At 39.8% G+C, this 27,219-nt stretch overlaps 1 protein-coding gene across 1 annotated transcript in view; it reads right to left on the bottom strand.

The window, feature by feature from the left end:
* The window catches only part of DCP1A (decapping mRNA 1A), a 262,738-nt gene that overhangs the window by 90,558 nt on the left and 144,961 nt on the right, over nucleotides 1–27,219 (bottom strand). Inside the window, exons 5-6 of the mRNA XM_053720746.1 lie at nucleotides 21,400–21,523; nucleotides 18,303–18,422 (exon numbers count right to left, since the gene is read on the bottom strand). Coding sequence (XP_053576721.1) covers nucleotides 18,303–18,422; nucleotides 21,400–21,523 — 244 coding nt within the window. The remainder of the gene's footprint in view (nucleotides 1–18,302; nucleotides 18,423–21,399; nucleotides 21,524–27,219) is intronic.

Raw genomic sequence — 27,219 nt, 5'->3', positions numbered from 1 at the left:
CAATATCATCAGCGTCCTCATGCTCTTCCGTATTTTCTAAAACAGAGCAGTCGCGCTTTCGCTGATAAGTGGGCATTTTGGCTAAAATGTTTTTGATAGAATTATCCATTACAGCCGTTAATTGTTGCATAGTAAGGAGTATTGGCGCACTAGATGTACTAGGGGCCTCCTGTGTGGGCAAGACTGGCGTAGACGAAGGAGGGGATGATGCAGTACCATGCTTACTCCCCTCACTTGAGGAATCATCTTGGGCATCATTTTCTCTAAATTTTGTGTCACATAAATCACATCTATTTAAATGAGAAGGAACCTTGGCTTCCCCACATACAGAACACAGTCTATCTGGTAGTTCAGACATGTTAAACAGGCATAAACTTGATAACAAAGTACAAAAAACGTTTTAAAATAAAACCGTTACTGTCACTTTAAATTTTAAACTGAACACACTTTATTACTGCAAATGTGAAAAAGTATGAAGGAATTGTTCAAAATTCACCAAAATTTCACCACAGTGTCTTAAAGCCTTAAAAGTATTGCACACCAAATTTGAAAGCTTTAACTCTTAAAATAACGGAACCGGAGCCGTTTTTATATTTAACCCCTATACAGTCCCTGGTATCTGCTTTGCTGAGACCCAACCAAGCCCAAAGGGGAATACGATACCAAATGACGCCTTCAGAAAGCCTTTTCTATGTATCAGAGCTCCTCACACATGCATCTGCATGTCATGCTTCCCAAAAACAAGTGCGCAATAGAGGCGCGAAAATGAGGCTCTGCCTATGATTAGGGAAAGCCCCTAGAGAATAAGGTGTCCAATACAGTGCCTGCCGGTTATTTTACATAATTCCCAAGAATAAAATAATTCCTCAAAGCTATGAAGTATTAAAAATGCTTATATATCAATCGTTTTAGCCCAGAAAATGTCTACCAGTCTTAAAAGCCCTTGTGAAGCCCTTTATTCTTATGTAATAAAAATGGCTTACCGGATCCCATAGGGAAAATGACAGCTTCCAGCATTACATCGTCTTGTTAGAAATGTGTCATACCTCAAGCAGCAAAAGTCTGCTCACTGTTTCCCCCAACTGAAGTTAATTCCTCTCAACAGTCCTGTGTGGAAACAGCCATCGATTTTAGTAACGGTTGCTAAAATCATTTTCCTCTTACAAACAGAAATCTTCATCACTTTTCTGTTTCAGAGTAAATAGTACATACCAGCACTATTTTAAAATAACAAACTCTTGATTGAAGAATAAAAACTACAGTTAAACACCAAAAAACTCTAAGCCATCTCCGTGGAGATGTTGCCTGTACAACGGCAAAGAGAATGACTGGGGAAGGCGGAGCCTAGGAGGGATCATGTGACCAGCTTTGCTGGGCTCTTTGCCATTTCCTGTTGGGGAAGAGAATATCCCACAAGTAAGGATGACGCCGTGGACCGGACACACCTATGTTGGAGAAAGCACTTTCTTGTAGTGCTATTTCCACCATTATAATTATTATAATGGTGCTTGCCAAAGCTTTGCTGCAAGAATGCCTGCGTGTTTGTATCCTTGATTACTTTACGAACGTCATTCCAAGCCAATATATCTCTTGGAAGTGTGGGATATTGCAAGCATGTATATTCTTCTGCGATCGTCCGGCAAGCTGCATATAACAGACAACGCCACTTGATTTTGAACAACGGCTTGAAATTTTCAAGCAAGTTTTGCAGCAAATTGGCGATTTTGCTTGATTTTGAATAAGGGCCATAGCAAAAGCATGCAGTGAAAGGGTTATAGCAGTATACTATAGGAATTACTTTTATTTAAAGGCCTTTTTAGACAGTGTGATTTAAACTAAATACCCCTGGTATTGTTTGCATATTGATTTGCCTGAAGGCTAGATGAAAAAACAGAATTTATGTTTACCTGATAAATTTCTTTCTCCAACGGTGTGTCCGGTCCACGGCGTCATCCTTACTTGTGGGATATTCTCTTCCCCAACAGGAAATGGCAAAGAGCCCAGCAAAGCTGGTCACATGATCCCTCCTAGGCTCCGCCTACCCCAGTCATTCGACCGACGTTAAGGAGGAATATTTGCATAGGAGAAACCATATGGTACCGAGGTGACTGTAGTTAAAGAAAATAAATTATCAGACCTGATTAAAAAACCAGGGCGGGCCGTGGACCGGACACACCGTTTGAGAAAGAAATTTATCAGGTAAACATAAATTCTGTTTTCTCCAACATAGGTGTGTCCGGTCCACGGCGTCATCCTTACTTGTGGGAACCAATACCAAAGCTTTAGGACACGGATGAAGGGAGGGAGCAAATCAGGTCACCTAAATGGAAGGCACCACGGCTTGCAAAACCTTTCTCCCAAAAATAGCCTCAGAAGAAGCAAAAGTATCAAACTTGTAAAATTTGGTAAAAGTGTGCAGTGAAGACCAAGTCGCTGCCCTACATATCTGATCAACAGAAGCCTCGTTCTTGAAGGCCCATGTGGAAGCCACAGCCCTAGTGGAATGAGCTGTGATTCTTTCGGGAGGCTGCCGTCCGGCAGTCTCGTAAGCCAATCTGATGATGCTTTTAATCCAAAAAGAGAGAGAGGTAGAAGTTGCTTTTTGACCTCTCCTTTTACCTGAATAAACAACAAACAAGGAAGATGTTTGTCTAAAATCCTTTGTAGCATCTAAATAGAATTTTAGAGCGCGAACAACATCCAAATTGTGCAACAAACGTTCCTTCTTTGAAACTGGTTTCGGACACAGAGAAGGTACGATAATCTCCTGGTTAATGTTTTTGTTAGAAACAACTTTTGGAAGAAAACCAGGTTTAGTACGTAAAACCACCTTATCTGCATGGAACACCAGATAAGGAGGAGAACACTGCAGAGCAGATAATTCTGAAACTCTTCTAGCAGAAGAAATTGCAACTAAAAACAAAACTTTCCAAGATAATAACTTAATATCAACGGAATGTAAGGGTTCAAACGGAACCCCCTGAAGAACTGAAAGAACTAAATTGAGACTCCAAGGAGGAGTCAAAGGTTTGTAAACAGGCTTGATTCTAACCAGAGCCTGAACAAAGGCTTGAACATCTGGCACAGCTGCCAGCTTTTTGTGAAGTAACACCGACAAGGCAGAAATCTGTCCCTTCAGGGAACTTGCAGATAATCCTTTTTCCAATCCTTCTTGAAGGAAGGATAGAATCCTAGGAATCTTAACCTTGTCCCAAGGGAATCCTTTAGATTCACACCAACAGATATATTTTTTCCAAATTTTGTGGTAAATCTTTCTAGTTACAGGCTTTCTGGCCTGAACAAGAGTATCGATAACAGAATCTGAGAATCCTCGCTTCGATAAAATCAAGCGTTCAATCTCCAAGCAGTCAGCTGGAGTGAAACCAGATTCGGATGTTCGAACGGACCCTGAACAAGAAGGTCTCGTCTCAAAGGTAGCTTCCAAGGTGGAGCCGATGACATATTCACCAGATCTGCATACCAAGTCCTGCGTGGCCACGCAGGAGCTATCAAGATCACCGACGCCCTCTCCTGATTGATCCTGGCTACCAGCCTGGGGATGAGAGGAAATGGCGGGAACACATAAGCTAGTTTGAAGGTCCAAGGTGCTACTAGTGCATCCACTAGAGCCGCCTTGGGATCCCTGGATCTGGCCCCGTAGCAAGGAACTTTGAAGTTCTGACGAGAGGCCATCAGATCCATGTCTGGAATGCCCCACAGGTGAGTGACTTGGGCAAAGATTTCCGGATGGAGTTCCCACTCCCCCGGATGCAATGTCTGACGACTCAGAAAATCCGCTTCCCAATTTTCCACTCCTGGGATGTGGATAGCAGACAGGTGGCAGGAGTGAGACTCCGCCCATAGAATGATTTTGGTCACTTCTTCCATCGCTAGGGAACTCCTTGTTCCCCCCTGATGGTTGATGTACGCAACAGTTGTCATGTTGTCTGATTGAAACCGTATGAACTTGGTCCTCGCTAGCTGAGGCCAAGCCTTGAGAGCATTGAATATCGCTCTCAGTTCCAGAATATTTATCGGTAGAAGAGATTCTTCCCGAGACCAAAGACCCTGAGCTTTCAGGGATCCCCAGACCGCGCCCCAGCCCATCAGACTGGCGTCGGTCGTGACAATGACCCACTCTGGTCTGCGGAATGTCATCCCTTGTGACAGGTTGTCCAGGGACAGCCACCAACGGAGTGAGTCTCTGGTCCTCTGATTTACTTGTATCTTCGGAGACAAGTCTGTATAGTCCCCATTCCACTGACTGAGCATGCACAGTAGTAATGGTCTTAGATGAATGCGCGCAAAAGGAACTATGTCCATTGCCGCTACCATCAACCCGATCACTTCCATGCACTGAGCTATGGAAGGAAGAGGAACGGAATGAAGTATCCGACAAGAGTCTAGAAGTTTTGTTTTTCTGACCTCTGTCAGAAAAATCCTCATTTCTAAGGAGTCTATAATTGTTCCCAAGAAGGGAACCCTTGTTGACGGGGATAGAGAACTCTTTTCCACGTTCACTTTCCATCCGTGAGATCTGAGAAAGGCCAGGACGATGTCCGTGTGAGCCTTTGCTTGAGGAAGGGACGACGCTTGAATCAGAATGTCGTCCAAGTAAGGTACTACCGCAACGCCCCTTGGTCGTAGCACAGCTAGAAGGGACCCTAGTACCTTTGTGAAAATCCTTGGAGCAGTGGCTAATCCGAAAGGAAGCGCCACGAACTGGTAATGTTTGTCCAGGAATGCGAACCTTAGGAACCGATGATGTTCCTTGTGGATAGGAATATGTAGATACGCATCCTTTAAATCCACCGTGGTCATGAATTGACCTTCCTGGATGGAAGGAAGAATAGTTCGAATGGTTTCCATCTTGAACGATGGAACCTTGAGAAACTTGTTTAAGATCTTGAGATCTAAGATTGGTCTGAACGTTCCCTCTTTTTTGGGAACTATGAACAGATTGGAGTAGAACCCCATCCCTTGTTCTCTTAATGGAACTGGATGAATCACTCCCATTTTTAACAGGTCTTCTACACAATGTAAGAACGCCTGTCTTTTTATGTGGTCTGAAGACAACTGAGACCTGTGGAACCTCCCCCTTGGGGGAAGTCCCTTGAATTCCAGAAGATAACCTTGGGAGACTATTTCTAGCGCCCAAGGATCCAGAACATCTCTTGCCCAAGCCTGAGCGAAGAGAGAGAGTCTGCCCCCCACCAGATCCGGTCCCGGATCGGGGGCCAACATTTCATGCTGTCTTGGTAGCAGTGGCAGGTTTCTTGGCCTGCTTTCCCTTGTTCCAGCCTTGCATTGGTCTCCAAGCTGGCTTGGCTTGAGAAGTATTACCCTCTTGCTTAGAGGACGTAGCACTTTGGGCTGGTCCGTTTTTACGAAAGGGACGAAAATTAGGTCTATTTTTTGCCTTGAAAGGCCGATCCTGAGGAAGGGCGTGGCCCTTACCCCCAGTGATATCAGAGATAATCTCTTTCAAGTCAGGGCCAAACAGCGTTTTCCCCTTGAAAGGAATGTTTAGTAGCTTGTTCTTGGAAGACGCATCAGCCGACCAAGATTTCAACCAAAGCGCTCTGCGCGCCACAATAGCAAACCCAGAATTCTTAGCCGCTAACCTAGCCAATTGCAAAGTGGCGTCTAGGGTGAAAGAATTAGCCAATTTGAGAGCATTGATTCTGTCCATAATCTCCTCATAAGGAGGAGAATCACTATCGAGCGTCTTTATCAGCTCATCGAACCAGAAACATGCGGCTGTAGCGACAGGGACAATGCATGAAATTGGTTGTAGAAGGTAACCCTGCTGAACAAACATCTTTTTAAGCAAACCTTCTAATTTTTTATCCATAGGATCTTTGAAAGCACAACTATCCTCTATGGGTATAGTGGTGCGTTTGTTTAAAGTGGAAACCGCTCCCTCGACCTTGGGGACTGTCTGCCATAAGTCCTTTCTGGGGTCGACCATAGGAAATAATTTTTTAAATATGGGGGGAGGGACGAAAGGAATACCGGGCCTTTCCCATTCTTTATTAACAATGTCCGCCACCCGCTTGGGTATAGGAAAAGCTTCTGGGAGCCCCGGCACCTCTAGGAACTTGTCCATTTTACATAGTTTCTCTGGGATGACCAACTTTTCACAATCATCCAGAGTGGATAATACCTCCTTAAGCAGAATGCGGAGATGTTCCAACTTAAATTTAAATGCAATCACATCAGGTTCAGCCTGTTGAGAAATGTTCCCTGAATCAGTAATTTCTCCCTCAGACAAAACCTCCCTGGCCCCATCAGACTGGGTTAGGGGCCCTTCAGAGATATTAATATCAGCGTCGTCATGCTCTTCAGTATCTAAAACAGAGCAGCCACGCTTACGCTGACAAGGGTTCATTTTGGCTAAAATGTTTTTGACAGAATTATCCATTACAGCCGTTAATTGTTGCATAGTAAGGAGTATTGGCGCGCTAGATGTACTAGGGGCCTCCTGAGTGGGCAAGACTCGTGTAGACGAAGGAGGGAATGATGCAGTACCATGCTTACTCCCCTCACTTGAGGAATCATCTTGGGCATCATTGTCATTATCACATAAATCACATTTATTTAAATGAATAGGAATTCTGGCTTCCCCACATTCAGAACACAGTCTATCTGGTAGTTCAGACATGTTAAACAGGCATAAACTTGATAACAAAGTACAAAAACGTTTTAAAATAAAACCGTTACTGTCACTTTAAATTTTAAACTGAACACACTTTATTACTGCAATTGCGAAAAAACATGAAGGAATTGTTCAAAATTCACCAAATTTTCACCACAGTGTCTTAAAGCCTTAAAAGTATTGCACACCAAATTTGGAAGCTTTAACCCTTAAAATAACGGAACCGGAGCCGTTTTAAACTTTAACCCCTTTACAGTCCCTGGTATCTGCTTTGCTGAGACCCAACCAAGCCCAAAGGGGAATACGATACCAAATGACGCCTTCAGAAAGTCTTTTCTAAGTATCAGAGCTCCTCTCACATGCGACTGCATGCCATGCCTCTCAAAAACAAGTGCGCCACACCGGCGCGAAAATGAGGCTCTGCTTAAGCTTTGGGAAAGCCCCTAAGGAATAAGGTGTCTAATACAGTGCCTGCCGATATTATTATATCAAAATACCCAGATAAAATGATTCCTCAAGGCTAAATATGTGTTAATAATGAATCGATTTAGCCCAGAAACAGTCTACAGTCTTAATAAGCCCTTGTGAAGCCCTTATTTATGATCGTAATAAACATGGCTTACCGGATCCCATAGGGAAAATGACAGCTTCCAGCATTACATCGTCTTGTTAGAATGTGTCATACCTCAAGCAGCAAGAGACTGCACACTGTTCCCCCAACTGAAGTTAATTGCTCTCAACAGTCCTGTGTGGAACAGCCATGGATTTTAGTTACGGTTGCTAAAATCATTTTCCTCATACAAACAGAAATCTTCATCTCTTTTCTGTTTCTGAGTAAATAGTACATACCAGCACTATTTCAAAATAACAAACTCTTGATTGAATAATAAAAACTACAGTTAAACACTAAAAAACTCTAAGCCATCTCCGTGGAGATGTTGCCTGTACAACGGCAAAGAGAATGACTGGGGTAGGCGGAGCCTAGGAGGGATCATGTGACCAGCTTTGCTGGGCTCTTTGCCATTTCCTGTTGGGGAAGAGAATATCCCACAAGTAAGGATGACGCCGTGGACCGGACACACCTATGTTGGAGAAATCTAATATTTCACTTTGTAAGGGACGTCTGTGGTTTTAAACATATGCATACAAATTCTTGAGGCTCAACAAAACCAGTTTTATTAGTCACAAAGTTCTGCACCACAAGGTGGCAGTAGTACACAATACAATCATCTTTTTTGGGCCCAAGTGTTTGGTCTGCAGAAAAATAAGAGTTTATATTATGAAGAACGTAAAGGAAACACAGTGTGACTCTGTGAATAAAATATAACTGTACACGACAAAAAGGTCTACAGAGGTCTCCCATAGACAAAATACATTATAGTGTAAATATTACAAGCTCTAACGCAAAATCTCTATGTTTAACCCCTGCAAAGAAGTTAAACGCAATGTTAAAGGGACAGTCTACTCCAGAATTGTTATTGTTTAAAAAGCCATTCCCCAGTTTTGCATAACCAGTACTGTTATATTAGCACACTTTTTACCTCTGTAATTACCTTGTATCTAAGCTTCTGCAGACTGCACCCTTATTTCAGTTCTGTGGACAGACATACGTTTTAGCCAATCAGTGCTGACTCACAGGTAACTAACTCCATGGGAGTGAGCACCATGTTATCTATACGGAACACATGAACTAGCAATGTATAGCTGTAAAAAAAAAAAAAAGCAAAATGCAAAGAGATAAGAGGCTGCCTTCTAGGGTTTAGAAATTAGCATATGAGCCTACCCAGGGTTAACCTTCCATAAAGAATACAAAGTGAACAAAGTAAATTCGATGATGAAAGTAAATTAAAAAGTTGTTTAAAAGTAATGCCCTGCTCCTTAATATTAAAATTGTTATTTAGGGTTTGGAATCTTTGTCAATGCATTGGTGATGTTAATATATGTATAGTTATGTATGCCGAATCAATACAGATGTATTAAAAAACTCAAATAAAATACCTCATAAAATAAAATTCAATGCCCTATCAGAATCATTACATTAAAATTTTGACTTTACGATCTCTTTAACCCCTTAAGGACAAGGCCATTTCTCAATTTCTTTCCCTTAAGGACCAGGGCTATTTTTACATTTCTGCAGTGTTTGTGTTTAGCTGTAATTTTCTTCTTACTCATTTACTGTACCCACACATATTATATACCGTTTTTCTCGCCATTAAATGGAGTTTCTAAAGATACCATTATTTTTATCATATCTTATAATTTACTATAAAAACAATTATAAAAATACCCAATGTTTACATGTTCTTTGCTTTTTTTGCAAGTTATAGGGCAATAAGTACAAGTAGCACTTTGCTATTTCCAAACCACTTTTTTTCAAAATTAGCGCTAGTTACATTGGAACACTGATATCTTTCAGGAATTCCTGAATATCCCTTGACGTGTATATATTATTTTTTTTAGAAGATATCCCAAAGTATTGATCTAGGCCCATTTTGGTATATTTCATGCCACCATTTCACAGCCAAATGCGATCAAATAAAAAAAATCGTTCACTTTTTCACAAATTTTTTCACAAACTTTAGGTTTGTCACTGAAATTATTTACAAACAACTTGTGCAATTATGGCACAAATGGTTGTAAATGCTTCTCTGTGATCCCCTTTGTTCAGAAATAGCAGACATATTTGGCTTTGGCGTTGCTTTTAAGTAATTAGAAGGCCGCTAAATGCCACTGAGCACCACACGTGTATTATGCCCAGCAGTGAAGGGGTTAATTAGGGAGCATGTAGGGAGCTTCTAGGGTTAATTTTAGCTTTAGTGTAGTAGACAACCCCAAGTATTGATCTAGGCCCATCTTGGTATATTTCATGCCACCATTTCAACACCAAATGCGATAAAATTTAAAAAATCGTAACATTTTTCACAATTTTAGGTTTCTCACTGAAATTATTTACAAACAGCTTGTGCAATTATAGCACACATGGTTGTAAATGCTTCTCTGGGATCCCCTTTGTTCAGAAACAGCAGACCTATATAGCTTTGGAATTGCTTTTTGGTAATTACAAGGCCGCTAAATGCCGCTGTGCATCACACGTGTATTATGGCTAGCAGTGAAGGGGTTAGTTAGCTTGTAGGGACCTTGCAGGGTTAATTTTAGCTTTAGTGTAGAGATCAGCCTCCCACCTGACACATCCCAGCCCCTGATCCTTCCCAAACAGCTCTCTTCCCTCCCCCCACCCACAATTGTCCCCGCCATCTAAAGTACTGGCAGAAAGTCTGCCAGTACTAAAATAAAAGCTATCTTAATTTTTTAAATTTTTCTAAGCATATTTACATATGCTGCTGTGTAGGATCCCCCCTTAGCACCCAACCTCCCTGAGCCCCCCAAACAGCTCTCTAACCCTCCCCCCTCTCACTATTTGGTGCCATTTTGGGTACTGGCAGCTGTCTGCCAGTACCCACTTTTCAAACTTTTGTGCATTTTTTAATATATTTTTTTAAATTTTCTGTAGTGTAGCTGGCCCCCCTCAATACACGCCTCCCCCTCTCCCAGATCCCTTTTATAAATAAAAATTTAACCCCCACCACCCGCTCCCACCACAACCGGACGGTTTAGATCGCATGGACCTGCGCGCACATGCACGCGCACGCAGCCCCGCCCCCGTGCACGCTCCCAGGACTAATCCGGCAGAAGATTCCCAGTGATGGGCCGCACACCCTCCTCCCTGCAGCTGCTCCCACCCACCAACGATCGGCACCATCGCTGGTCGATGCAGAGAGGCTCTTTCTGCATCGGTGTTCCAGAAAAGGTATTGCCATGATACCTCAATATCGAGGCATCACGGCAATACCTTGAAAGCGGCTGGAAGCGATCAGGATCGCTTCCAGCTGCCTTAAACACCTACGTCGTACAGGGTACGTCGCTGGTCTTTAAAGACCAGTTTGTGTAAGACGTACCCTGTACGACATGAGTCGTTAAGGGGTTAAAGTATTGCTCAGAAGCCGCAATGAACTGCTAATCCTGAGCAGACATAGCTGGTGAGATTATCAGTAGCGGCATTTGCTCAACACAGTAGTGCAACTGCCACTGCTGACTGGCTCAATGAATCGTCTGCACAGGACCAGCAGTTCTTTATGGCTACCAAGCGGTACTTTTTATGTGTTTAACCCCAGCAAAGGGTTATCCATATGTAAATTATATGTAATAACAAATTAGAGAATGTAATTTTTGCACTATAATGGAGCTTTAAGTGAGAGAACATTTTAAACTTCATACAAGTTTGATTAAAGAGACACTCAGGTCAAAATTAAACTTTCTTGATTCAGATAGAGCAGCAATTGTTAACAACTTTCGAATTCACTTTCATTAAACCATGCACAGTCTTTTATATTTAAACTGAGTCACCAGCTCCTACTGAGCATGTGCAAGAAGTCACAGAAACAGAATTTATGTTTACCTGATAAATTACTTTCTCCAACGGTGTGTCCGGTCCACGGCGTCATCCTTACTTGTGGGATATTCTCTTCCCCAACAGGAAATGGCAAAGAGCCCAGCAAAGCTGGTCACATGATCCCTCCTAGGCTCCGCCTTCCCCAGTCATTCGACCGACGTAAAGGAGGAATCATATGATACCGTGGTGACTGTAGTTAGAGAAAATAAATCATCAGACCTGATTAAAAAACCAGGGCGGGCCGTGGACCGGACACACCGTTGGAGAAAGTAATTTATCAGGTAAACATAAATTCTGTTTTCTCCAACATAGGTGTGTCCGGTCCACGGCGTCATCCTTACTTGTGGGAACCAATACCAAAGCTTTAGGACACGGATGATGGGAGGGAGCAAATCAGGTCACCTAGATGGAAGGCACCACGGCTTGCAAAACCTTTCTCCCAAAAATAGCCTCAGAAGAAGCAAAAGTATCAAATTTGTAAAATTTGGTAAAAGTGTGCAGTGAAGACCAAGTCGCTGCCTTACATATCTGATCAACAGAAGCCTCGTCCTTGAAGGCCCATGTGGAAGCCACGGCCCTAGTGGAATGAGCTGTGATTCTTTCAGGAGGCTGCCGTCCGGCAGTCTCATAAGCCAATCTGATGATGCTTTTAAGCCAAAAAGAGAGAGAGGTAGAAGTTGCTTTTTGACCTCTCCTTTTACCAGAATAAACAACAAACAAGGAAGATGTTTGTCTGAAATCCTTTGTAGCCTCTAAATAGAATTTTAGAGCACGAACTACATCCAAATTGTGCAACAAACGTTCCTTCTTTGAAACTGGATTCGGACACAAAGAAGGCACGACTATCTCCTGGTTAATATTTTTGTTGGAAACAACTTTCGGAAGAAAACCAGGTTTAGTACGCAAAACCACCTTATCTGCATGGAACACCAGATGAGGAGGAGAACACTGCAGAGCAGATAACTCTGAAACTCTTCTAGCAGAAGAAATTGCAACCAAAAACAAAACTTTCCAAGATAATAACTTGATATCAACGGAATGTAGGGGTTCAAACGGAACCCCCTGAAGAACTGAAAGAACTAAATTGAGACTCCAAGGAGGAGTCAAAGGTTTGTAAACAGGCCTTATTCTAACCAGAGCCTGAACAAAAGCTTGAACATCTGGCACAGCCGCCAGCTTTTTGTGAAGTAAAACAGATAAAGCAGAAATCTGTCCCTTCAAAGAACTTGCAGATAATCCTTTCTCCAAACCTTCTTGAAGAAAGGATAGAATCTTAGGAATTTTTATCTTGTTCCATGGGAATCCTTTAGATTCACACCAACAGATATATTTTTTCCATATTTTATGGTAGATTTTTCTAGTTACAGGCTTTCTGGCCTGAACAAGAGTATCAATGACAGAATCTGAGAACCCTCGCTTTGATAAAATCAAGCGTTCAATCTCCAAGCAGTCAGTTGGAGTGAGGCCAGATTCGGATGTTCGAACGGACCTTGAACAAGAAGGTCCTGTCTCAAAGGTAGCTTCCATGGTGGAGCCGATGACATATTCACCAGATCTGCATACCAAGTCCTGCGTGGCCACGCAGGAGCTATCAAGATCACCGATACCCTCTCCTGTTTGATCCTGGCTACCAGCCTGGGAATGAGAGGAAACGGTGGGAACACATAAGCTAGGTTGAAGCTCCAAGGTGCTACTAGTGCATCCACTAGAGTCACCTTGGGATCCCTGGATCTGGACCCGTAGCAAGGAACCTTGAAGTTCTGACGAGACGCCATCAGATCCATGTCTGGAATGCCCCACAATTGAATTATTTGGGCAAAGATTTCCGGATGGAGTTCCCACTCCCCCGGATGAAATGTCTGACGACTCAGAAAATCCGCTTCCCAATTTTCCACTCCTGGGATGTGGATTGCAGACAAGTGGCAGGAGTGAGTCTCCGCCCATTGAATTATTTTGGTCACTTCTTCCATCACCAGGGAACTCCTTGTTCCCCCCTGATGGTTGATATACGCAACAGTCGTCATGTTGTCTGATTGAAACCGTATGAATTTGGCCTTTGCTAGCTGAGGCCAAGCCTTGAGAGCATTGAATATCGCTCTCAGTTCCAGAATATTTATCGGGAGAAGAGATTCTTCCCGAGACCAAAGACCCTGAGCTTTCAGGGGTTCCCAGACCGCGCCCCAGCCCACCAGACTGGCGTCGGTCGTGACAATGACCCACTCTGGTCTGCGGAAGCTCATCCCTTGTGACAGGTTGTCCAGGGTCAGCCACCAACGGAGTGAATCTCTGGTCCTCTGATCTACTTGTATCGTCGGAGACAAGTCTGTATAATCCCCATTCCACTGACTGAGCATGCACAGTTGTAATGGTCTTAGATGAATTCGCGCAAAAGGAACTATGTCCATTGCCGCGACCATCAAACCTATTACTTCCATGCACTGCGCTATGGAAGGAAGAAGAACAGAATGAAGTACTTGACAAGAGCTTAGAAGTTTTGATTTTCTGGCCTCTGTCAGAAAAATCCTCATTTCTAAGGAGTCTATTATTGTTCCCAAGAAGGGAACTCTTGATGACGGAGATAGAGAACTTTTTTCTACGTTCACTTTCCACCCGTGAGATCTGAGAAAGGCCAGGACTATGTCCGTATGAGCCTTTGCTTGTGGTAGAGACGACGCTTGAATCAGTATGTCGTCCAAGTAAGGTACTACTGCAATGCCCCTTGGTCTTAGCACCGCTAGAAGGGACCCTAGTACCTTTGTGAAAATTCTTGGAGCAGTGGCTAATCCGAATGGAAGTGCCACAAACTGGTAATGCTTGTCCAGAAAGGCGAACCTTAGGAACCGATAATGTTCCTTGTGGATAGGAATATGTAGATACGCATCCTTTAAATCCACCGTGGTCATGAATTGACCTTCCTGGATGGTAGGAAGAATTGTCCGAATGGTTTCCATTTTGAACGATGGAATCTTGAGAAATTTGTTTAGGATCTTGAGATCTAAGATTGGTCTGAATGTTCCCTCTTTTTTGGGAACTATGAACAGATTGGAGTAGAATCCCATCCCTTGTTCTCCTAATGGAACCGGATGAATCACTCCCATTCTTAACAGGTCTTCTACACAATGTAAGAATGCCTGTCTTTTTATGTGGTCTGAAGACAATTGAGACCTGTGGAACCTCCCCCTTGGGGGTAGCTCCTTGAATTCCAGAAGATAACCTTGGGAGACTATTTCTAGCGCCCAAGGATCCAGAACATCTCTCGCCCAAGCCTGAGCGAAGAGAGAAAGTCTGCCCCCCACCAGATCCGGTCCCGGATCGGGGGCCAACATCTCATGCTGTCTTGGTAGCAGTGGCAGGTTTCTTGGCCTGCTTACCTTTGTTCCAGCCTTGCATTGGCCTCCAGGCTGGCTTGGTTTGAGAAGTATTACCCTCTTGCTTAGAGGATGTAGAACTTGAGGCTGGTCCGTTTCTGCGAAAGGGACGAAAATTTGGTTTATTTTTAGCCTTAAAAGACCTATCCTGAGGAAGGGCGTGGCCCTTACCCCCAGTGATATCTGAAATAATCTCTTTCAAGTCAGGGCCAAACAGCGTTTTCCCCTTGAAAGGTATGTTAAGCAATTTGTTCTTGGAAGACGCATCCGCTGACCAAGATTTTAGCCAAAGCGCTCTGCGCGCCACAATAGCAAACCCAGAATTTTTCGCCGCTAATCTAGCTAATTGCAAAGTGGCGTCTAAAGTAAAAGAGTTAGCCAATTTAAGAGCGTGAACTCTGTCCATAATCTCCTCATAAGAAGAATCTTTATCGAGCGACATTTCTAGTTCATCGAACCAGAAACACGCTGCTGTAGTGACAGGAACAATGCATGAAATTGGTTGTAGAAGGTAACCTTGCTGAACAAACATCTTTTTAAGCAAACCCTCTAATTTTTTATCCATAGGATCTTTGAAAGCACAACTATCTTCTATAGGGATAGTAGTGCGTTTGTTTAGAGTAGAAACCGCCCCCTCGACCTTGGGGACTGTCTGCCATAAGTCCTTTCTGGGGTCGACCATAGGAAACAATTTCTTAAATATAGGGGGAGGGACAAAAGGTATGCCGGGCCTTTCCCATTCTTTGTTTACAATGTCCGCCACCCGCTTGGGTATAGGAAAAGCTTCGGGGGGCCCCGGGACCTCTAGGAACTTGTCCATCTTACATAATTTCTCTGGAATGACCAAATTGTCACAATCATCCAGAGTAGACAACACCTCCTTAAGCAGAGCGCGGAGATGTTCCAATTTAAATTTGAATGTAATCACATCAGGTTCAGCTTGTTGTAGTAAGGAGTATTGGCGCACTAGATGTACTAGGGGCCTCCTGTGTGGGCAAGACTGGCGTAGACGAAGGAGGGGATGATGCAGTACCATGCTTTCTCCCCTCACTTGAGGAATCATCTTGGGCATCGTTTTCTCTAAATTGTTTGTCACATACATCACATCTATTTAAATGAGAAGGAACCTTGGCTTCCTCACATACAGAACATAGTCTATCTGATAGTTCAGACATGTTAAACAGGCATAAACTTGATAACAAAGTACAAAAAACGTTTTAAAATAAAACCGTTACTGTCACTTTAAATTTTAAACTGAACACACTTTATTACTGAATATGTGAAAAAGTATGAAGGAATTGTTCAAAATTCACCAAAATTTCACCACAGTGTCTTAAAGCCTTAAAAGTATTGCACACCAAATTTGAAAGCTTTAACTCTTAAAATAACGGAACCGGAGCCGTTTTTATATTTAACCCCTATACAGTCCCTGGTATCTGCTTTGCTGAGACCCAACCAAGCCCAGAGGGGAATACGATACCAAATGACGCCTTCAGAAAGCTTTTTCTATGTATCTGAGCTCCTCACACATGCATCTGCATGCCTTGCTTCCCAAAAACAACTGCGCATTAGTGGCGCGAAAATGAGGCTCTGCCTATGATTAGAGAAGGCCCCAGTGAAAAAGGTGTCCAATACAGTGCCTGCCGTTTCTTTAACATAATTCCCAAGAATAAAATAACTCCTCAAAGCTATAAACTATTAAAAATGCTTATAAATCAATCGTTTTAGCCCAGAAAAATGTCTACCAGTCTTTAAAGCCCTTGTGAAGCCCTTTATTCTTATTTAATAAAAATGGCTTACCGGATCCCATAGGGAAAATGACAGCTTCCAGCATTACCAAGTCTTGTTAGAAATGTGTCATACCTCAAGCAGCAAAAGTCTGCTCACTGTTTCCCCCAACTGAAGTTAATTCCTCTCAACAGTCCTGTGTGGAAACAGCCATCGATTTTAGTAACGGTTGCTAAAATCATTTTCCTCTTACAAACAGAAATCTTCATCTCTTTTCTGTTTCAGAGTAAATAGTACATACCAGCACTATTTTAAAATAACAAACTCTTGATTGAAGAATAAAAACTACATTTAAACACCAAAAAACTCTAAGCCATCTCCGTGGAGATGTTGCCTGTGCAACGGCAAAGAGAATGACTGGGGAAGGCGGAGCCTAGGAGGGATCATGTGACCAGCTTTGCTGGGCTCTTTGCCATTTCCTGTTGGGGAAGAGAATATCCCACAAGTAAGGATGACGCCGTGGACCGGACACACCTATGTTGGAGAAATATACGTATATGCATTTGTGATTGGCTGATGGCTGTCACATGATAACAGGGGGAGTGGAAATAGACATAACTTTGCAATTTATTTTTAAAAAAATCTACTACTCATTTGAAGTTCAGATAAAGTGCTATTGCATTGTCTTTTTATTGTGCATTTGTTGTTTATGCATATCTACTGATAAATTGCTGTTTATCATCCTAATGGTTTTTGCAATTCAGCGCATTCGCCTTTGTCGTGTAACTTAGTTAATGAACATAAAAGGTTTTCTAACAGTGAGTTTCTGTGTTCTTATAAAGCAGAATAAAAATGCTGTTTTAACCCTGTCCCTGCTGGGATGCAATTAATGAAACTAAGTTTATTTGCGGTGCAGTAATCAGTTAAACTATTGTTAACTTGGTAATTAGACTTTAGCATGTTCGTATTGATTATAGATTTTTTTTTTTTAAACATCACATCAAAACTATAAAAAGGCAATTACTATAAAAAAGGTCACGTTATTATTTTGTTCACAAAACGTTCAAATAAACTGCGCACACACCACTGTTTTAGCTAATTACTACAGATGGCCTGAGTTTTCAGTTTCACTGAACTGTTTAAAAGCAGACTAAACAAAATACTCTGGGCATATGGCAAAGCCACACACAATTAGATACGGCCACATGACACATGAGATGACCGCTGTCTGCTCACTACAAGCACCATCTATACAAATATGTTTCATATTAAAGGAGGGCAGATAAAAAATTAATATCACAATAAAATGAAGACGACACATAGAAGCAACACGGTGGATACAATTAACAGGTTCATAAATAACGTGATATGAAACCGAAAATTTATCTCACGATTCAGATAGAGCATGCAATTTTAAACAACTTTCTAATACACTATTTTTATCAATTGTTCTTCATTCTCTTGGTATGTTTTGTTGAAAAGCAGGATAACATTCTTGCAAAACTGCTGCCAGTTTATGAGTGCTCCAGAAATGGTTTGGCTCCTAAGCTTATATCCCTACTTTTCAACAGAAGATACCAAGTGAATGAAGACAAATTGATAAAAGAAGAAGATTAGAAAGTTGACTAAAATTGCATGCTCTGTCTGAAATCGTGAAAAAAAAAATATTTGGGTTTCATCTCCCTTAATATTTAGTGCAGCCAGTCAACAGCAGGTTCATCAAAAGCACAATAAAATATTTTCTGATGAACAGAACACATTCTATTAATCATATGCAGCAACATTGTATTGAAAGGTCGCTGTTTTTAGCCATTCAGTACATCTGAGTTGTACAGCAGCGAATTTATTTAAAAAAAAACAAAAATAGCCACCTCTAGTGCTCAGGTGCACACAACGTATCTATTACCTATTAATCATAATGTCAGATGTTGCAAGATGCCAGAATTGTTGAGTAAAACTGATTGAACAAGAGACAAATAAAGGTCTTTGTATGTTTTTGTGCGGTTGTGTGTGTTCCAGAAATCACAAACGTTTCACTTTAACTTCCAATCTACAGAATGTCCAAAAGCCCAGAATACAATACAAAAACACTTCTTACTTTATCTTGAGTGTGCTGAATTGAGTGTTCCATTGTCTCCAAAGAGTCTGTCTTCATCAAGTTTGTATTCTTCTGAGAGCATGAAGTGACACTGCCAATGTGGTCATTTACAACTTGACCCTAAGAAAAAAAGCATTATTAGAGGCGGAATTGCACCTGAGAGCTGATTGGTGGCTGCACATATATGCCTTTGGTCATTGGCTCACCCCATGTGATCAGTTAGAAACCAGTAGTGCATTGCTGCTCCTTTAAGGAATGACACCAAGAGAATGAAGCAAATTTGATCATAGAAGTAAACTGGAAAGTTGTTTAAAATTGTATGTTCTACTTAAATCATGAAATATTTTTTGGGGTTCATGTCCCTTTAACTTTCACATTGAATGCAGCAATCTCTAGATTCCTTTTTTACTTATTTATATCAAAGGCCAAGTACATAATGTTTAATCTAGGAGTTACCTGGTTAAAGGGGCAGTATACACCAAATTTGATTCAACGGCATGTAATAAACACTACTATAAAGAATAATATGCACAGATACGGATATAAAAATCCAGTGTAAAACTTACTTAGAAACTCCCAATTTAACACTTAATGAGATGAGCCTGGGACACACACTGAAATGGGCTGATAGCAGAACCTCCCTCTGCCCTACATATGAAAAGACCCATTATACAAACAGAAGGAATCTGACGTCTGTATGCATCTGACACGTTGGGGATTGTTTAGGAGTCTGAAAATCAGCACAATGTTCTTTTAAAAAAAAAAACCAAAACTACACATTGTTACAAAAACACCCTCAGATGGGCTATATAAATGGATCATCTACAAAACATTTATGCACAGAAAAATCTAGTGTCCAATGTCCCTTTAATAGAGCTTTATATACTGTACTTGTTTGCTATTACAAGTTGATTGTGCTCAGCTGTCTCTATCAAGCACTCATACAGGATTGTATATTGTGTCACAGCCACAGATCACTATATACTGCCAGTACAATATGTGTTTGTAACCCAGTAAACTGCAATATATTCTTTTTGCTTTAATGATAAATGCTAAAAGAGGGGATTTGTTTCATTTAATGGTAATTGGAAATACTATTAGCAGTGCTCTCCACAAAAAGAATTGCCAGCCAAGTGCCATTATAAAGTAGCCAGGTGGGGGCAGTATAAGTAAAAATGTTCCTTAATCTATCCAAAACACAAATCAATTACATATTATAACACGTTGATTTTGTATTAGCTAATTTAAGCTTAATATTGGCTTAAATTTTAGTTGGGTGTTTAGTAAAATTAGCTGGTTGGTGTGCCCATTAATATAGGTCCTTAGGAGAACACAGATTAGTCCTCATTGATTGGCTGACAGGCCATTAATAGGTTATTACATATTTTACATCTGGGATAATTTTATTAAACAGCGGCATCATGATAAAGTAACTCTGCTGATTAAGTTTCAAAGCAGTTATTGCTACTAGGACGGTACTGTAGGAGTTCAGAAATTATGTAATTATCGAAGTATAAAAGCAGCTATTAAATGGGATATGGAAAATGAAATTTTCTTTAAAAAAATAAATAAATAAAACCCCAAAAACTGTCCAATTGTTCTTGAAACTTTTCCTCTTTACACAATAGCATATCTAGATAGATTCAAGAGCATGCATGTGTCTTAGTACTAAATAGAATCAGTGTTTGCAACAATATTTGTGAGAATATTATACATACTGTGCACCCTATTTGTATAACTGCTATATACACTGCTGCCATATAATGCACAAGACACATGCACGCTCCTGAGTCTACCTCTGTATGATCTCATGGAAAGGAGCTAAGGTTCAACAAAAGGATATCAAGATGTAAATGTGATAGTAAAATTAAACTAAAACTACCTCTAACTAATGAAAGTTTAATATTGGCTTTCGTGTCCCTTTAAGTATGTCTCAGATTGACTCTGCATGTAGCAGGTACTTGAAGGATTAAACTGCATTTGGAAGTCTAGATTAAGTCACCTGGGCTTTCAATAAATCTCTTTGTGCCTTTGTGGGAATGCCAGGCTGACACTGGGCCAATCTTGCGTGGGCGGCTCAACAGGATTATTTTATGATCCATCTGGAACACAGTGCTTAAATAAGCACTTCCCATTGCTAGACTTGCTTTTAATTATTACACGGGAGCACATTTATCTCGTTTGTACAGCATGATAATGAATTAGGAAGTAGCTGCCTTTTTTTAAAAAAAAAAAAAAAACACCTTGCTTTACTGTAAATTTGTTTCTGCAAATTTGTACAAACAGGCACAAGGCACATAATTATCCTAAATTTAATTAAAAAATTTCTTCTTATTTTTGTAGCTGAAGTAGCAGTTTTGTAGCGCTAATACTGCAGCTGAAATGTCTGGTACAGAGATGTCACTATCTATCTGGTGTTGATATGGGTTAATCATTCAGGTCTAAACTAAGAGATTCTAACCTAAGGTTTTACGTTTGTACGACTAATTTTATGTGTCGCCATTTATAATAGTGACTGGGGACCTTTAACTGTTAGGCTCATGGGTATATTTTGGCGTAGGCCGAGTAGTCCCATGCCTAGGGTGTCAGTTTAAGAGGGAGGAGAGCATATTTAAATAGGGGCTCAGCGACAGAAGTTTTCGGGTGCAACTTTACAGCCAAGGCTTCCGTAGTATCCTGAAGCTATGATGTGTGTGTGTATATGGAGCACGATCAGTGCTCCAGTTCCATATGAAGACAAATGCCTGATCATTACAGACAGTGACACAGACTATGTGCTGGTGGGAGATTCAGGAGGGAAGCGGGTGGGGGGGCTCAGCGGTAGAGGGGGAGTGAATGGGAGTGAGTGGGAGGGTCAGCACCCTACCTACAAAAAATGTTTGGAAGGGAGAGGACGCAACGATAAGCTACAGAAAAAAGTTAAATCAGGGTGGGGGGGCACTACATAATGATCATAGAGAGGGGGGAGAACAGTGGATGCTTGTTTGTGTTGTTTTTTTTTCCTTTTCAACTGGATACTTAAACATTGAAAAACATTGAGACACAACACACACTAACACACAAAAGGTGATTCATCTTAATACCAAATCCTCATTACCTTTTCGTATACATTCCTTGCTTTACTAAGCATTTCCAGTATATCTATTGGTCTATCACTGAAGCCATTCGCTGTGCTGGGGCTTTTCCTGTTTTTCGCTCTCTCAGCTTCTTGATGCACCACCCTGAGACAAAAGCAGAGACCATGAAAATAGTAAAAAAAAAAAAAAAAAAAAAAAAAAAAAAAAAAAAAGGAGAGGGGATATTAGAGACCTGTCTTCCTAAAAATAAAACATACCAAAGCTCACCTTAATAAATAAAATACTAATATTAATTTGAAGACGTGACCAAGGCAAATCACTCTAACTTTAATTTAACTTATGCCCTTTCATCAAATAAATAGATTCTATTTTCTTTTCATGCAAAGCGGAACACTTTAGACTAGACTTGTGCAGAAGCGAATAATGGGTTTCAGACTAATCATTCATAACGAAAAATCTGAAAAAATCGTTTTTTCAGAATATTCATTTGCTGCCCTATTCGGTATTAATAATAAAAATATTTGGTAACATTTACATTAGTTTTCATTAAAACAAATGTAAATAGTTCTTTGTTGCAGGTGAAAAAATGTCACCTGTAGCTTTATACTTGCCTATAGAGCACTGTGGCAGCCGCGCTAATCCTGACCCTTCTTCATAGAGCCCAAGGACGCACTAATGTGACCCTTAGCACGGCAGATCCCAGAGCCTGCGCTAAAGGACCGTCTCATTTAGCACAGGCTCTGGCCTCTTATTACCCTGGGCTCTGTTAAGAAGGGTTGGCATTAGTACGGCTCCCCAACGTGCTGAAGGTAAGCATTTAAAAGAATAGTTTAGTCAAAATTAAACGTTCGTGATTGAGATAGTGCAGACAATTTTAAGCAACTTTCTAATTTTCTCCTATTAACAATTTTTCTTTGTTCTCTTATTTGAAAAAGCAAGAATATAAGCATAGGAGCCGGCCCGTTTTTTGGTTCAGAACCTGGGTAGCACTTTCTGATTGGTGTCTAAATGTAGCCACCAATCAGCAAGCACTACCCAGGTGCTGAACCAAAAATGAGCCGGCTCCTAAGCTTACATTCAAATAAAGATACCAAGAGAACAACGAAAAAATTGATAGTAGGAGTAAATTAGAAAGTTGCTTAAAATTGCATGCTCTATCTGGAAACCAATATATACTAATGAATTTCGTTTGTGCATTTGTTCGGATATTAGTTTTGTGAAACCCAAACGAATATCCGTATTTGGGTTACAAATATGTATTTCTAACAAAACAAATGCAGAAGTCTACTTAAGACTTCATTGTTCCACCTCTTTCCTAATCACAGGCTAAATCAATAGGCAGAAACACAACTACCTGCCTAAAGCGGCTCTTTCATAGATGCTTAAATGATTAAAATTTACAATGTTCTCAATCATTCTGGCTTTTGTACACTAGGTTACTCAGTAGAACCTTTAATAAATTGCAACAGAGATTGTATATGCTCTTCTTAAGCAAATATATCATTGTAAGCTCTTCCAGACAGTGTGCACTCCAGAGAATGTGGTATCAACAGCCCAGGGTGCAGCAAAAAGCATTAGATATCCCCAGAAGAAAGCGCACTTCACAGGTCTTATATGTAGTTTAAGTCACCTTTATTGTGAACGTTTGTTTTCGGTTTAAAACAAACCGACCTCAGACTCTCAGTAAGACATCTGATTGTTTTAAACCGAAAACGTTCACAATAAAGGTGACATTTAAACTACATATAAGACCTGTGGAGTGCGCTTTCTTCTGGGGATAATTATATATATAATATATATATACATATACATACATATATATATATATATATATATATACATACATACATACATACATACATACACACATACACACATACATACAGGTGGCCCTCGTTTTACAACGGTTCAATTTACACCGTTTCAGAATAACAACCTTTTTTCCAGTCATGTGACTGCTATTGAAAAGCAGTGCATTTATTAAAATAGCCAGTAGGTGAAGCTGTCCGCTTGTGTTGCAGCAAAGCCAAGCAAGCTGAAATTAAGCAGTTTAACCAGACCTGAGCTATCGAGCAGATTTCAAAGGAACAAGATCTTCCTGTCTATAAATCAGTCCAGATTGGAATGCATAGAAAGAACTGTTTGCAGAAAAATGCAAGTGAAGTCTGTGTTGTATGATTATTTTATTAGGTTTATAATGCTGTTTAGCATTTAAAGTCTTCATTTCAAAGCTTTAAAAACAAATGTATTAGGTGTTACTTATGACAATTTTGAGAGGGGCCTGGAACCTATCTTCCTCACTTCCCATTGACTTACATTATAAACTGGGTTTCAATTTACAACGGTTTCGATTTACAACCATTCCTTCTGGAACCTAACCCCGGCGTAAACTGAGGGCTACCTGTATATATGTATATATATATATATATGTATGTGTATATATATATATATATATGTATGTGTATATATATATATATATGTATGTGTGTATATATATATATATATATATATATATGTATGTGTATATATTTATATGTATGTGTGTATATCTATCTATCTATCTATCTATCTATATATATATATATATATATATATATATAAAGTTAAAGTTAAGCCAGCACTGCAACTTCTTGATAAAAAGTCCAATTTTATTTAAATTTCCATAAAAAGAGAACAAAAATAAAGTGCAAAAAGCTCTTAAGGTGATAGCTTGTCTAACATGTTTCGGCCATAGCCTTAATCATAGACATATTTAAAACATATGTGCAATTAAAATATATACCCTTGACTTAATGCTTATTGGATAGAATCTGACCAATCAAACATAAATTGGACATTTTGAAAATTAACTCCCTGAGGTCTTGTTAACCCCTATATGTGCTGTATAACATTCACAATATTTTACATTATTTAATCCATAAGATGAAAATAACAATAGTAACAATAATATGCTAGAATGTGTTTTACAATATGCTGTAATGCAAAATACAGAATAAATTACACAGTTAAACACATAAACTTTACAATGGAGCTTGTAAAATAAATGGAATTTAATCTTCTAATAAGATTTCTATATTGTAATATTCACATACATGTCACAATTTGACATTGACCTGGACCGTATTAATTCCATAAACAGAAAAAAAATAGAAATAAAAATAAATATAAATATTCTACAAAACACTTGCGAGCTGACTGCTCTTTTTACAATACCTGTATTCTCTCTAACCTGGGAACTAGTATATACTTTATCGAAGAATAAAGGGACACCCCATCCACAGTAAGCCAACCAAAGTGTGGTTCCCACTTGCTCTTAGCCAGTATTTGCAAAAGATGTTTTGTATCTCTTAGATAACTGTTCAATTTATATACCATTGGTTGAAGCAAATCATCCAGCCATCCCGAAAGAGGTTTGCAAATTGAGCCTATACCAGAGACTATCGGGCGGCCCTTTATCTCAACTAGCGATTTGTGTACCTTCGGAAGGACATGAAATATGGGTATGATAGATTCACTGGCAGTCAAAAAGGCACTGGTATCCTGATCTATATGTCCCCCTTCTAGTGCCAGTTAGGTAACAGTTTGCAAGTTTCTTATTACTATGATCAAGTTCTGATAGAATTGAACAAGAATGGTTAAATAAATAAAAATAAATTAGCTGCAACTTTATATTTTAACTTTTAGGATGCACACAGTATATACTAGTACCCAGGTTAGAGAGAATACAGGTATTGTAAAAAGAGCAGTCAGCTCGCAAGTGTTTTGTACAATATTTATATTTATTTTTATTTCTATTTTGTTCTAACTGTTTATGGAATTAATACAGTCCAGGTCAATGTCAAATTGTGACATGTATGTGAATATTACAATATAGAAATCTTATTAGAAGATTAAATTCCATTTATTTCACAAGCTCCATTGTAAAGTTTATCTATGTGTTTAACTGTGTAATTTATTCTGTATTTTGCATTACAGCATATTGTAAAACACATTCTAGCATATTATTGTTACTATTGTTATTTTCATCTTATGGATTAAATAATGTAAAATAGTGTGAATGTTATACAGCACATATAGGGGTTAACAAGACCTCAGGGAGTTAATTTTCAAAATGTCCAATTTATGTTTGATTAGTCAGATTCTATCCAATAAGCATTATGTCAAGGGTATATATTTTAATTGCACATATGTTTTAAATATGTCTATGATTAAGGCTACGGCCGAAACATGTTAGACAAGCTATCCCCTTAAGAGCTTTTTGCACTTTATTTTTGTTCTCTTTTTATGGAAATTTAAATAAAATTGGACTTATATCAAAAAGTTGCAGTGCTGGCTTAAAGGGACACTGAACCCAAAAATTTTCATTCGTGATTCAGACAGAGCATGCAATTTTAAGCAACTTTCTAATTTACTTCTATTTTCAAATTTACTTAATTCTCTTGGAATCTTTATTTTAAATGCAAGAATTTAAGTTTAGATGTCGGCCCATTTTTGGTGAACAACCTGGGTTGCTCTTGCTGATTGGTGGATAAATTCATTCACCAATAAAAAAAATGCTGTCCACAGTTCTGAACAAAAAAAAAAGTTAGATGCCTTCTTTTTCAAATAAAGCTAGCAAGAGAACAAAGAAAAATTGATAATTGGAGTAAATTAGAAAGTTGGTTAAAATTGCATGCTGAATCACGAAAGAAATAATTTGGGTACAGTGTTCCTTTAACTTTAACTTTCTACAAAAGAATTTTCCCTTTTGAGCTGAGCACCTTTTTGGGTTCAATATCACTGAGATGCACTGTTCATTATATCACCTGTGATTGGAGGAGGTGAACACAGCGGTGGCACTAACTATCTGGTGCAGGAGTGAGAAACAAGCCCTGCACAGGTGCTGAGGATCTAACAGGAAGTGGTGAGCCAACGAGAAGAAAAGTACAGCAATCCCCCGAGAGGCTAAGGAGGTAACATTCCGGCTGGTGAAGCAACCCTGATTCACACACGGCTGCGGTGGCGGCCGTTGGGACAACGTGAGGTATTGAGCTGAAAGAGGCTGGAAGTAAGTTTTTACCCTTATCCTGGGGGAATTTTGCAATTAGAGGAGCACAGTGTTCGGCAGTCCCACGCCCTGCTGGTAATTGTATCAGTAACTGTTAGTAAGCCTGGCTTGTAGTTCGAGCACCTGCTCATAGGGGTTTTGAATCTGTTTATATATATATATAAAAACAGAAATGTAATGCACATCAAATTAGTAAATTAGATAGATATCCCTTCTTTAACCATATCTCTGTTCCCTGCCCTGTTTTTTTTGTCAATCACCATAAATCATTACTGATTGGCATGATGGTCCATTTGTTGTAAATGGGCTTGCACTAGTAAATGTTGGGGTTCCTAATGGTTTATTGCATTATTCTATCTTTATGCTTTTAAATGGTCTCACCCACAAATAAAAGGCCACATAGGCATTTAAGCACTCACCCCTTGTAAAATGACACACATGTAAATAGATTTTAAACTTGCATCCCATATAAGGGTGTGAAATCACATCCTCTTTTATGGTGTGAACAATCCAAACAGGGATATAGATCATCCCTGGGTTTACCAAAAAGGAGATTCCCCAATCTTCTACCATTTGTGTGTTTTTTGAGTACTGTGCTTGCAGCCCCAAATTGTGTTTTACCTTTGAGTTTAAAACACCTGTAAAATGTGTTAAAGCGTTATCCAGGGTCAGTAAATAAAAAAAAATGCTGTAACAAATAAGAGTATGATATTTTTTAATTAAAATGTCTGAGAGATAAGTTTAAAAATAGAATATTGTAAAGCATATTAAAAATTACTGTCTTCCATAGTTA

This window comes from Bombina bombina, chromosome 7 (assembly GCF_027579735.1).
Source record: "Bombina bombina isolate aBomBom1 chromosome 7, aBomBom1.pri, whole genome shotgun sequence".
Lineage (NCBI taxonomy): Eukaryota > Metazoa > Chordata > Amphibia > Anura > Bombinatoridae > Bombina > Bombina bombina.
Note: the sequence above shows the minus strand (reverse complement) of the source record. Positions and strands in the feature narration are given on the sequence as shown.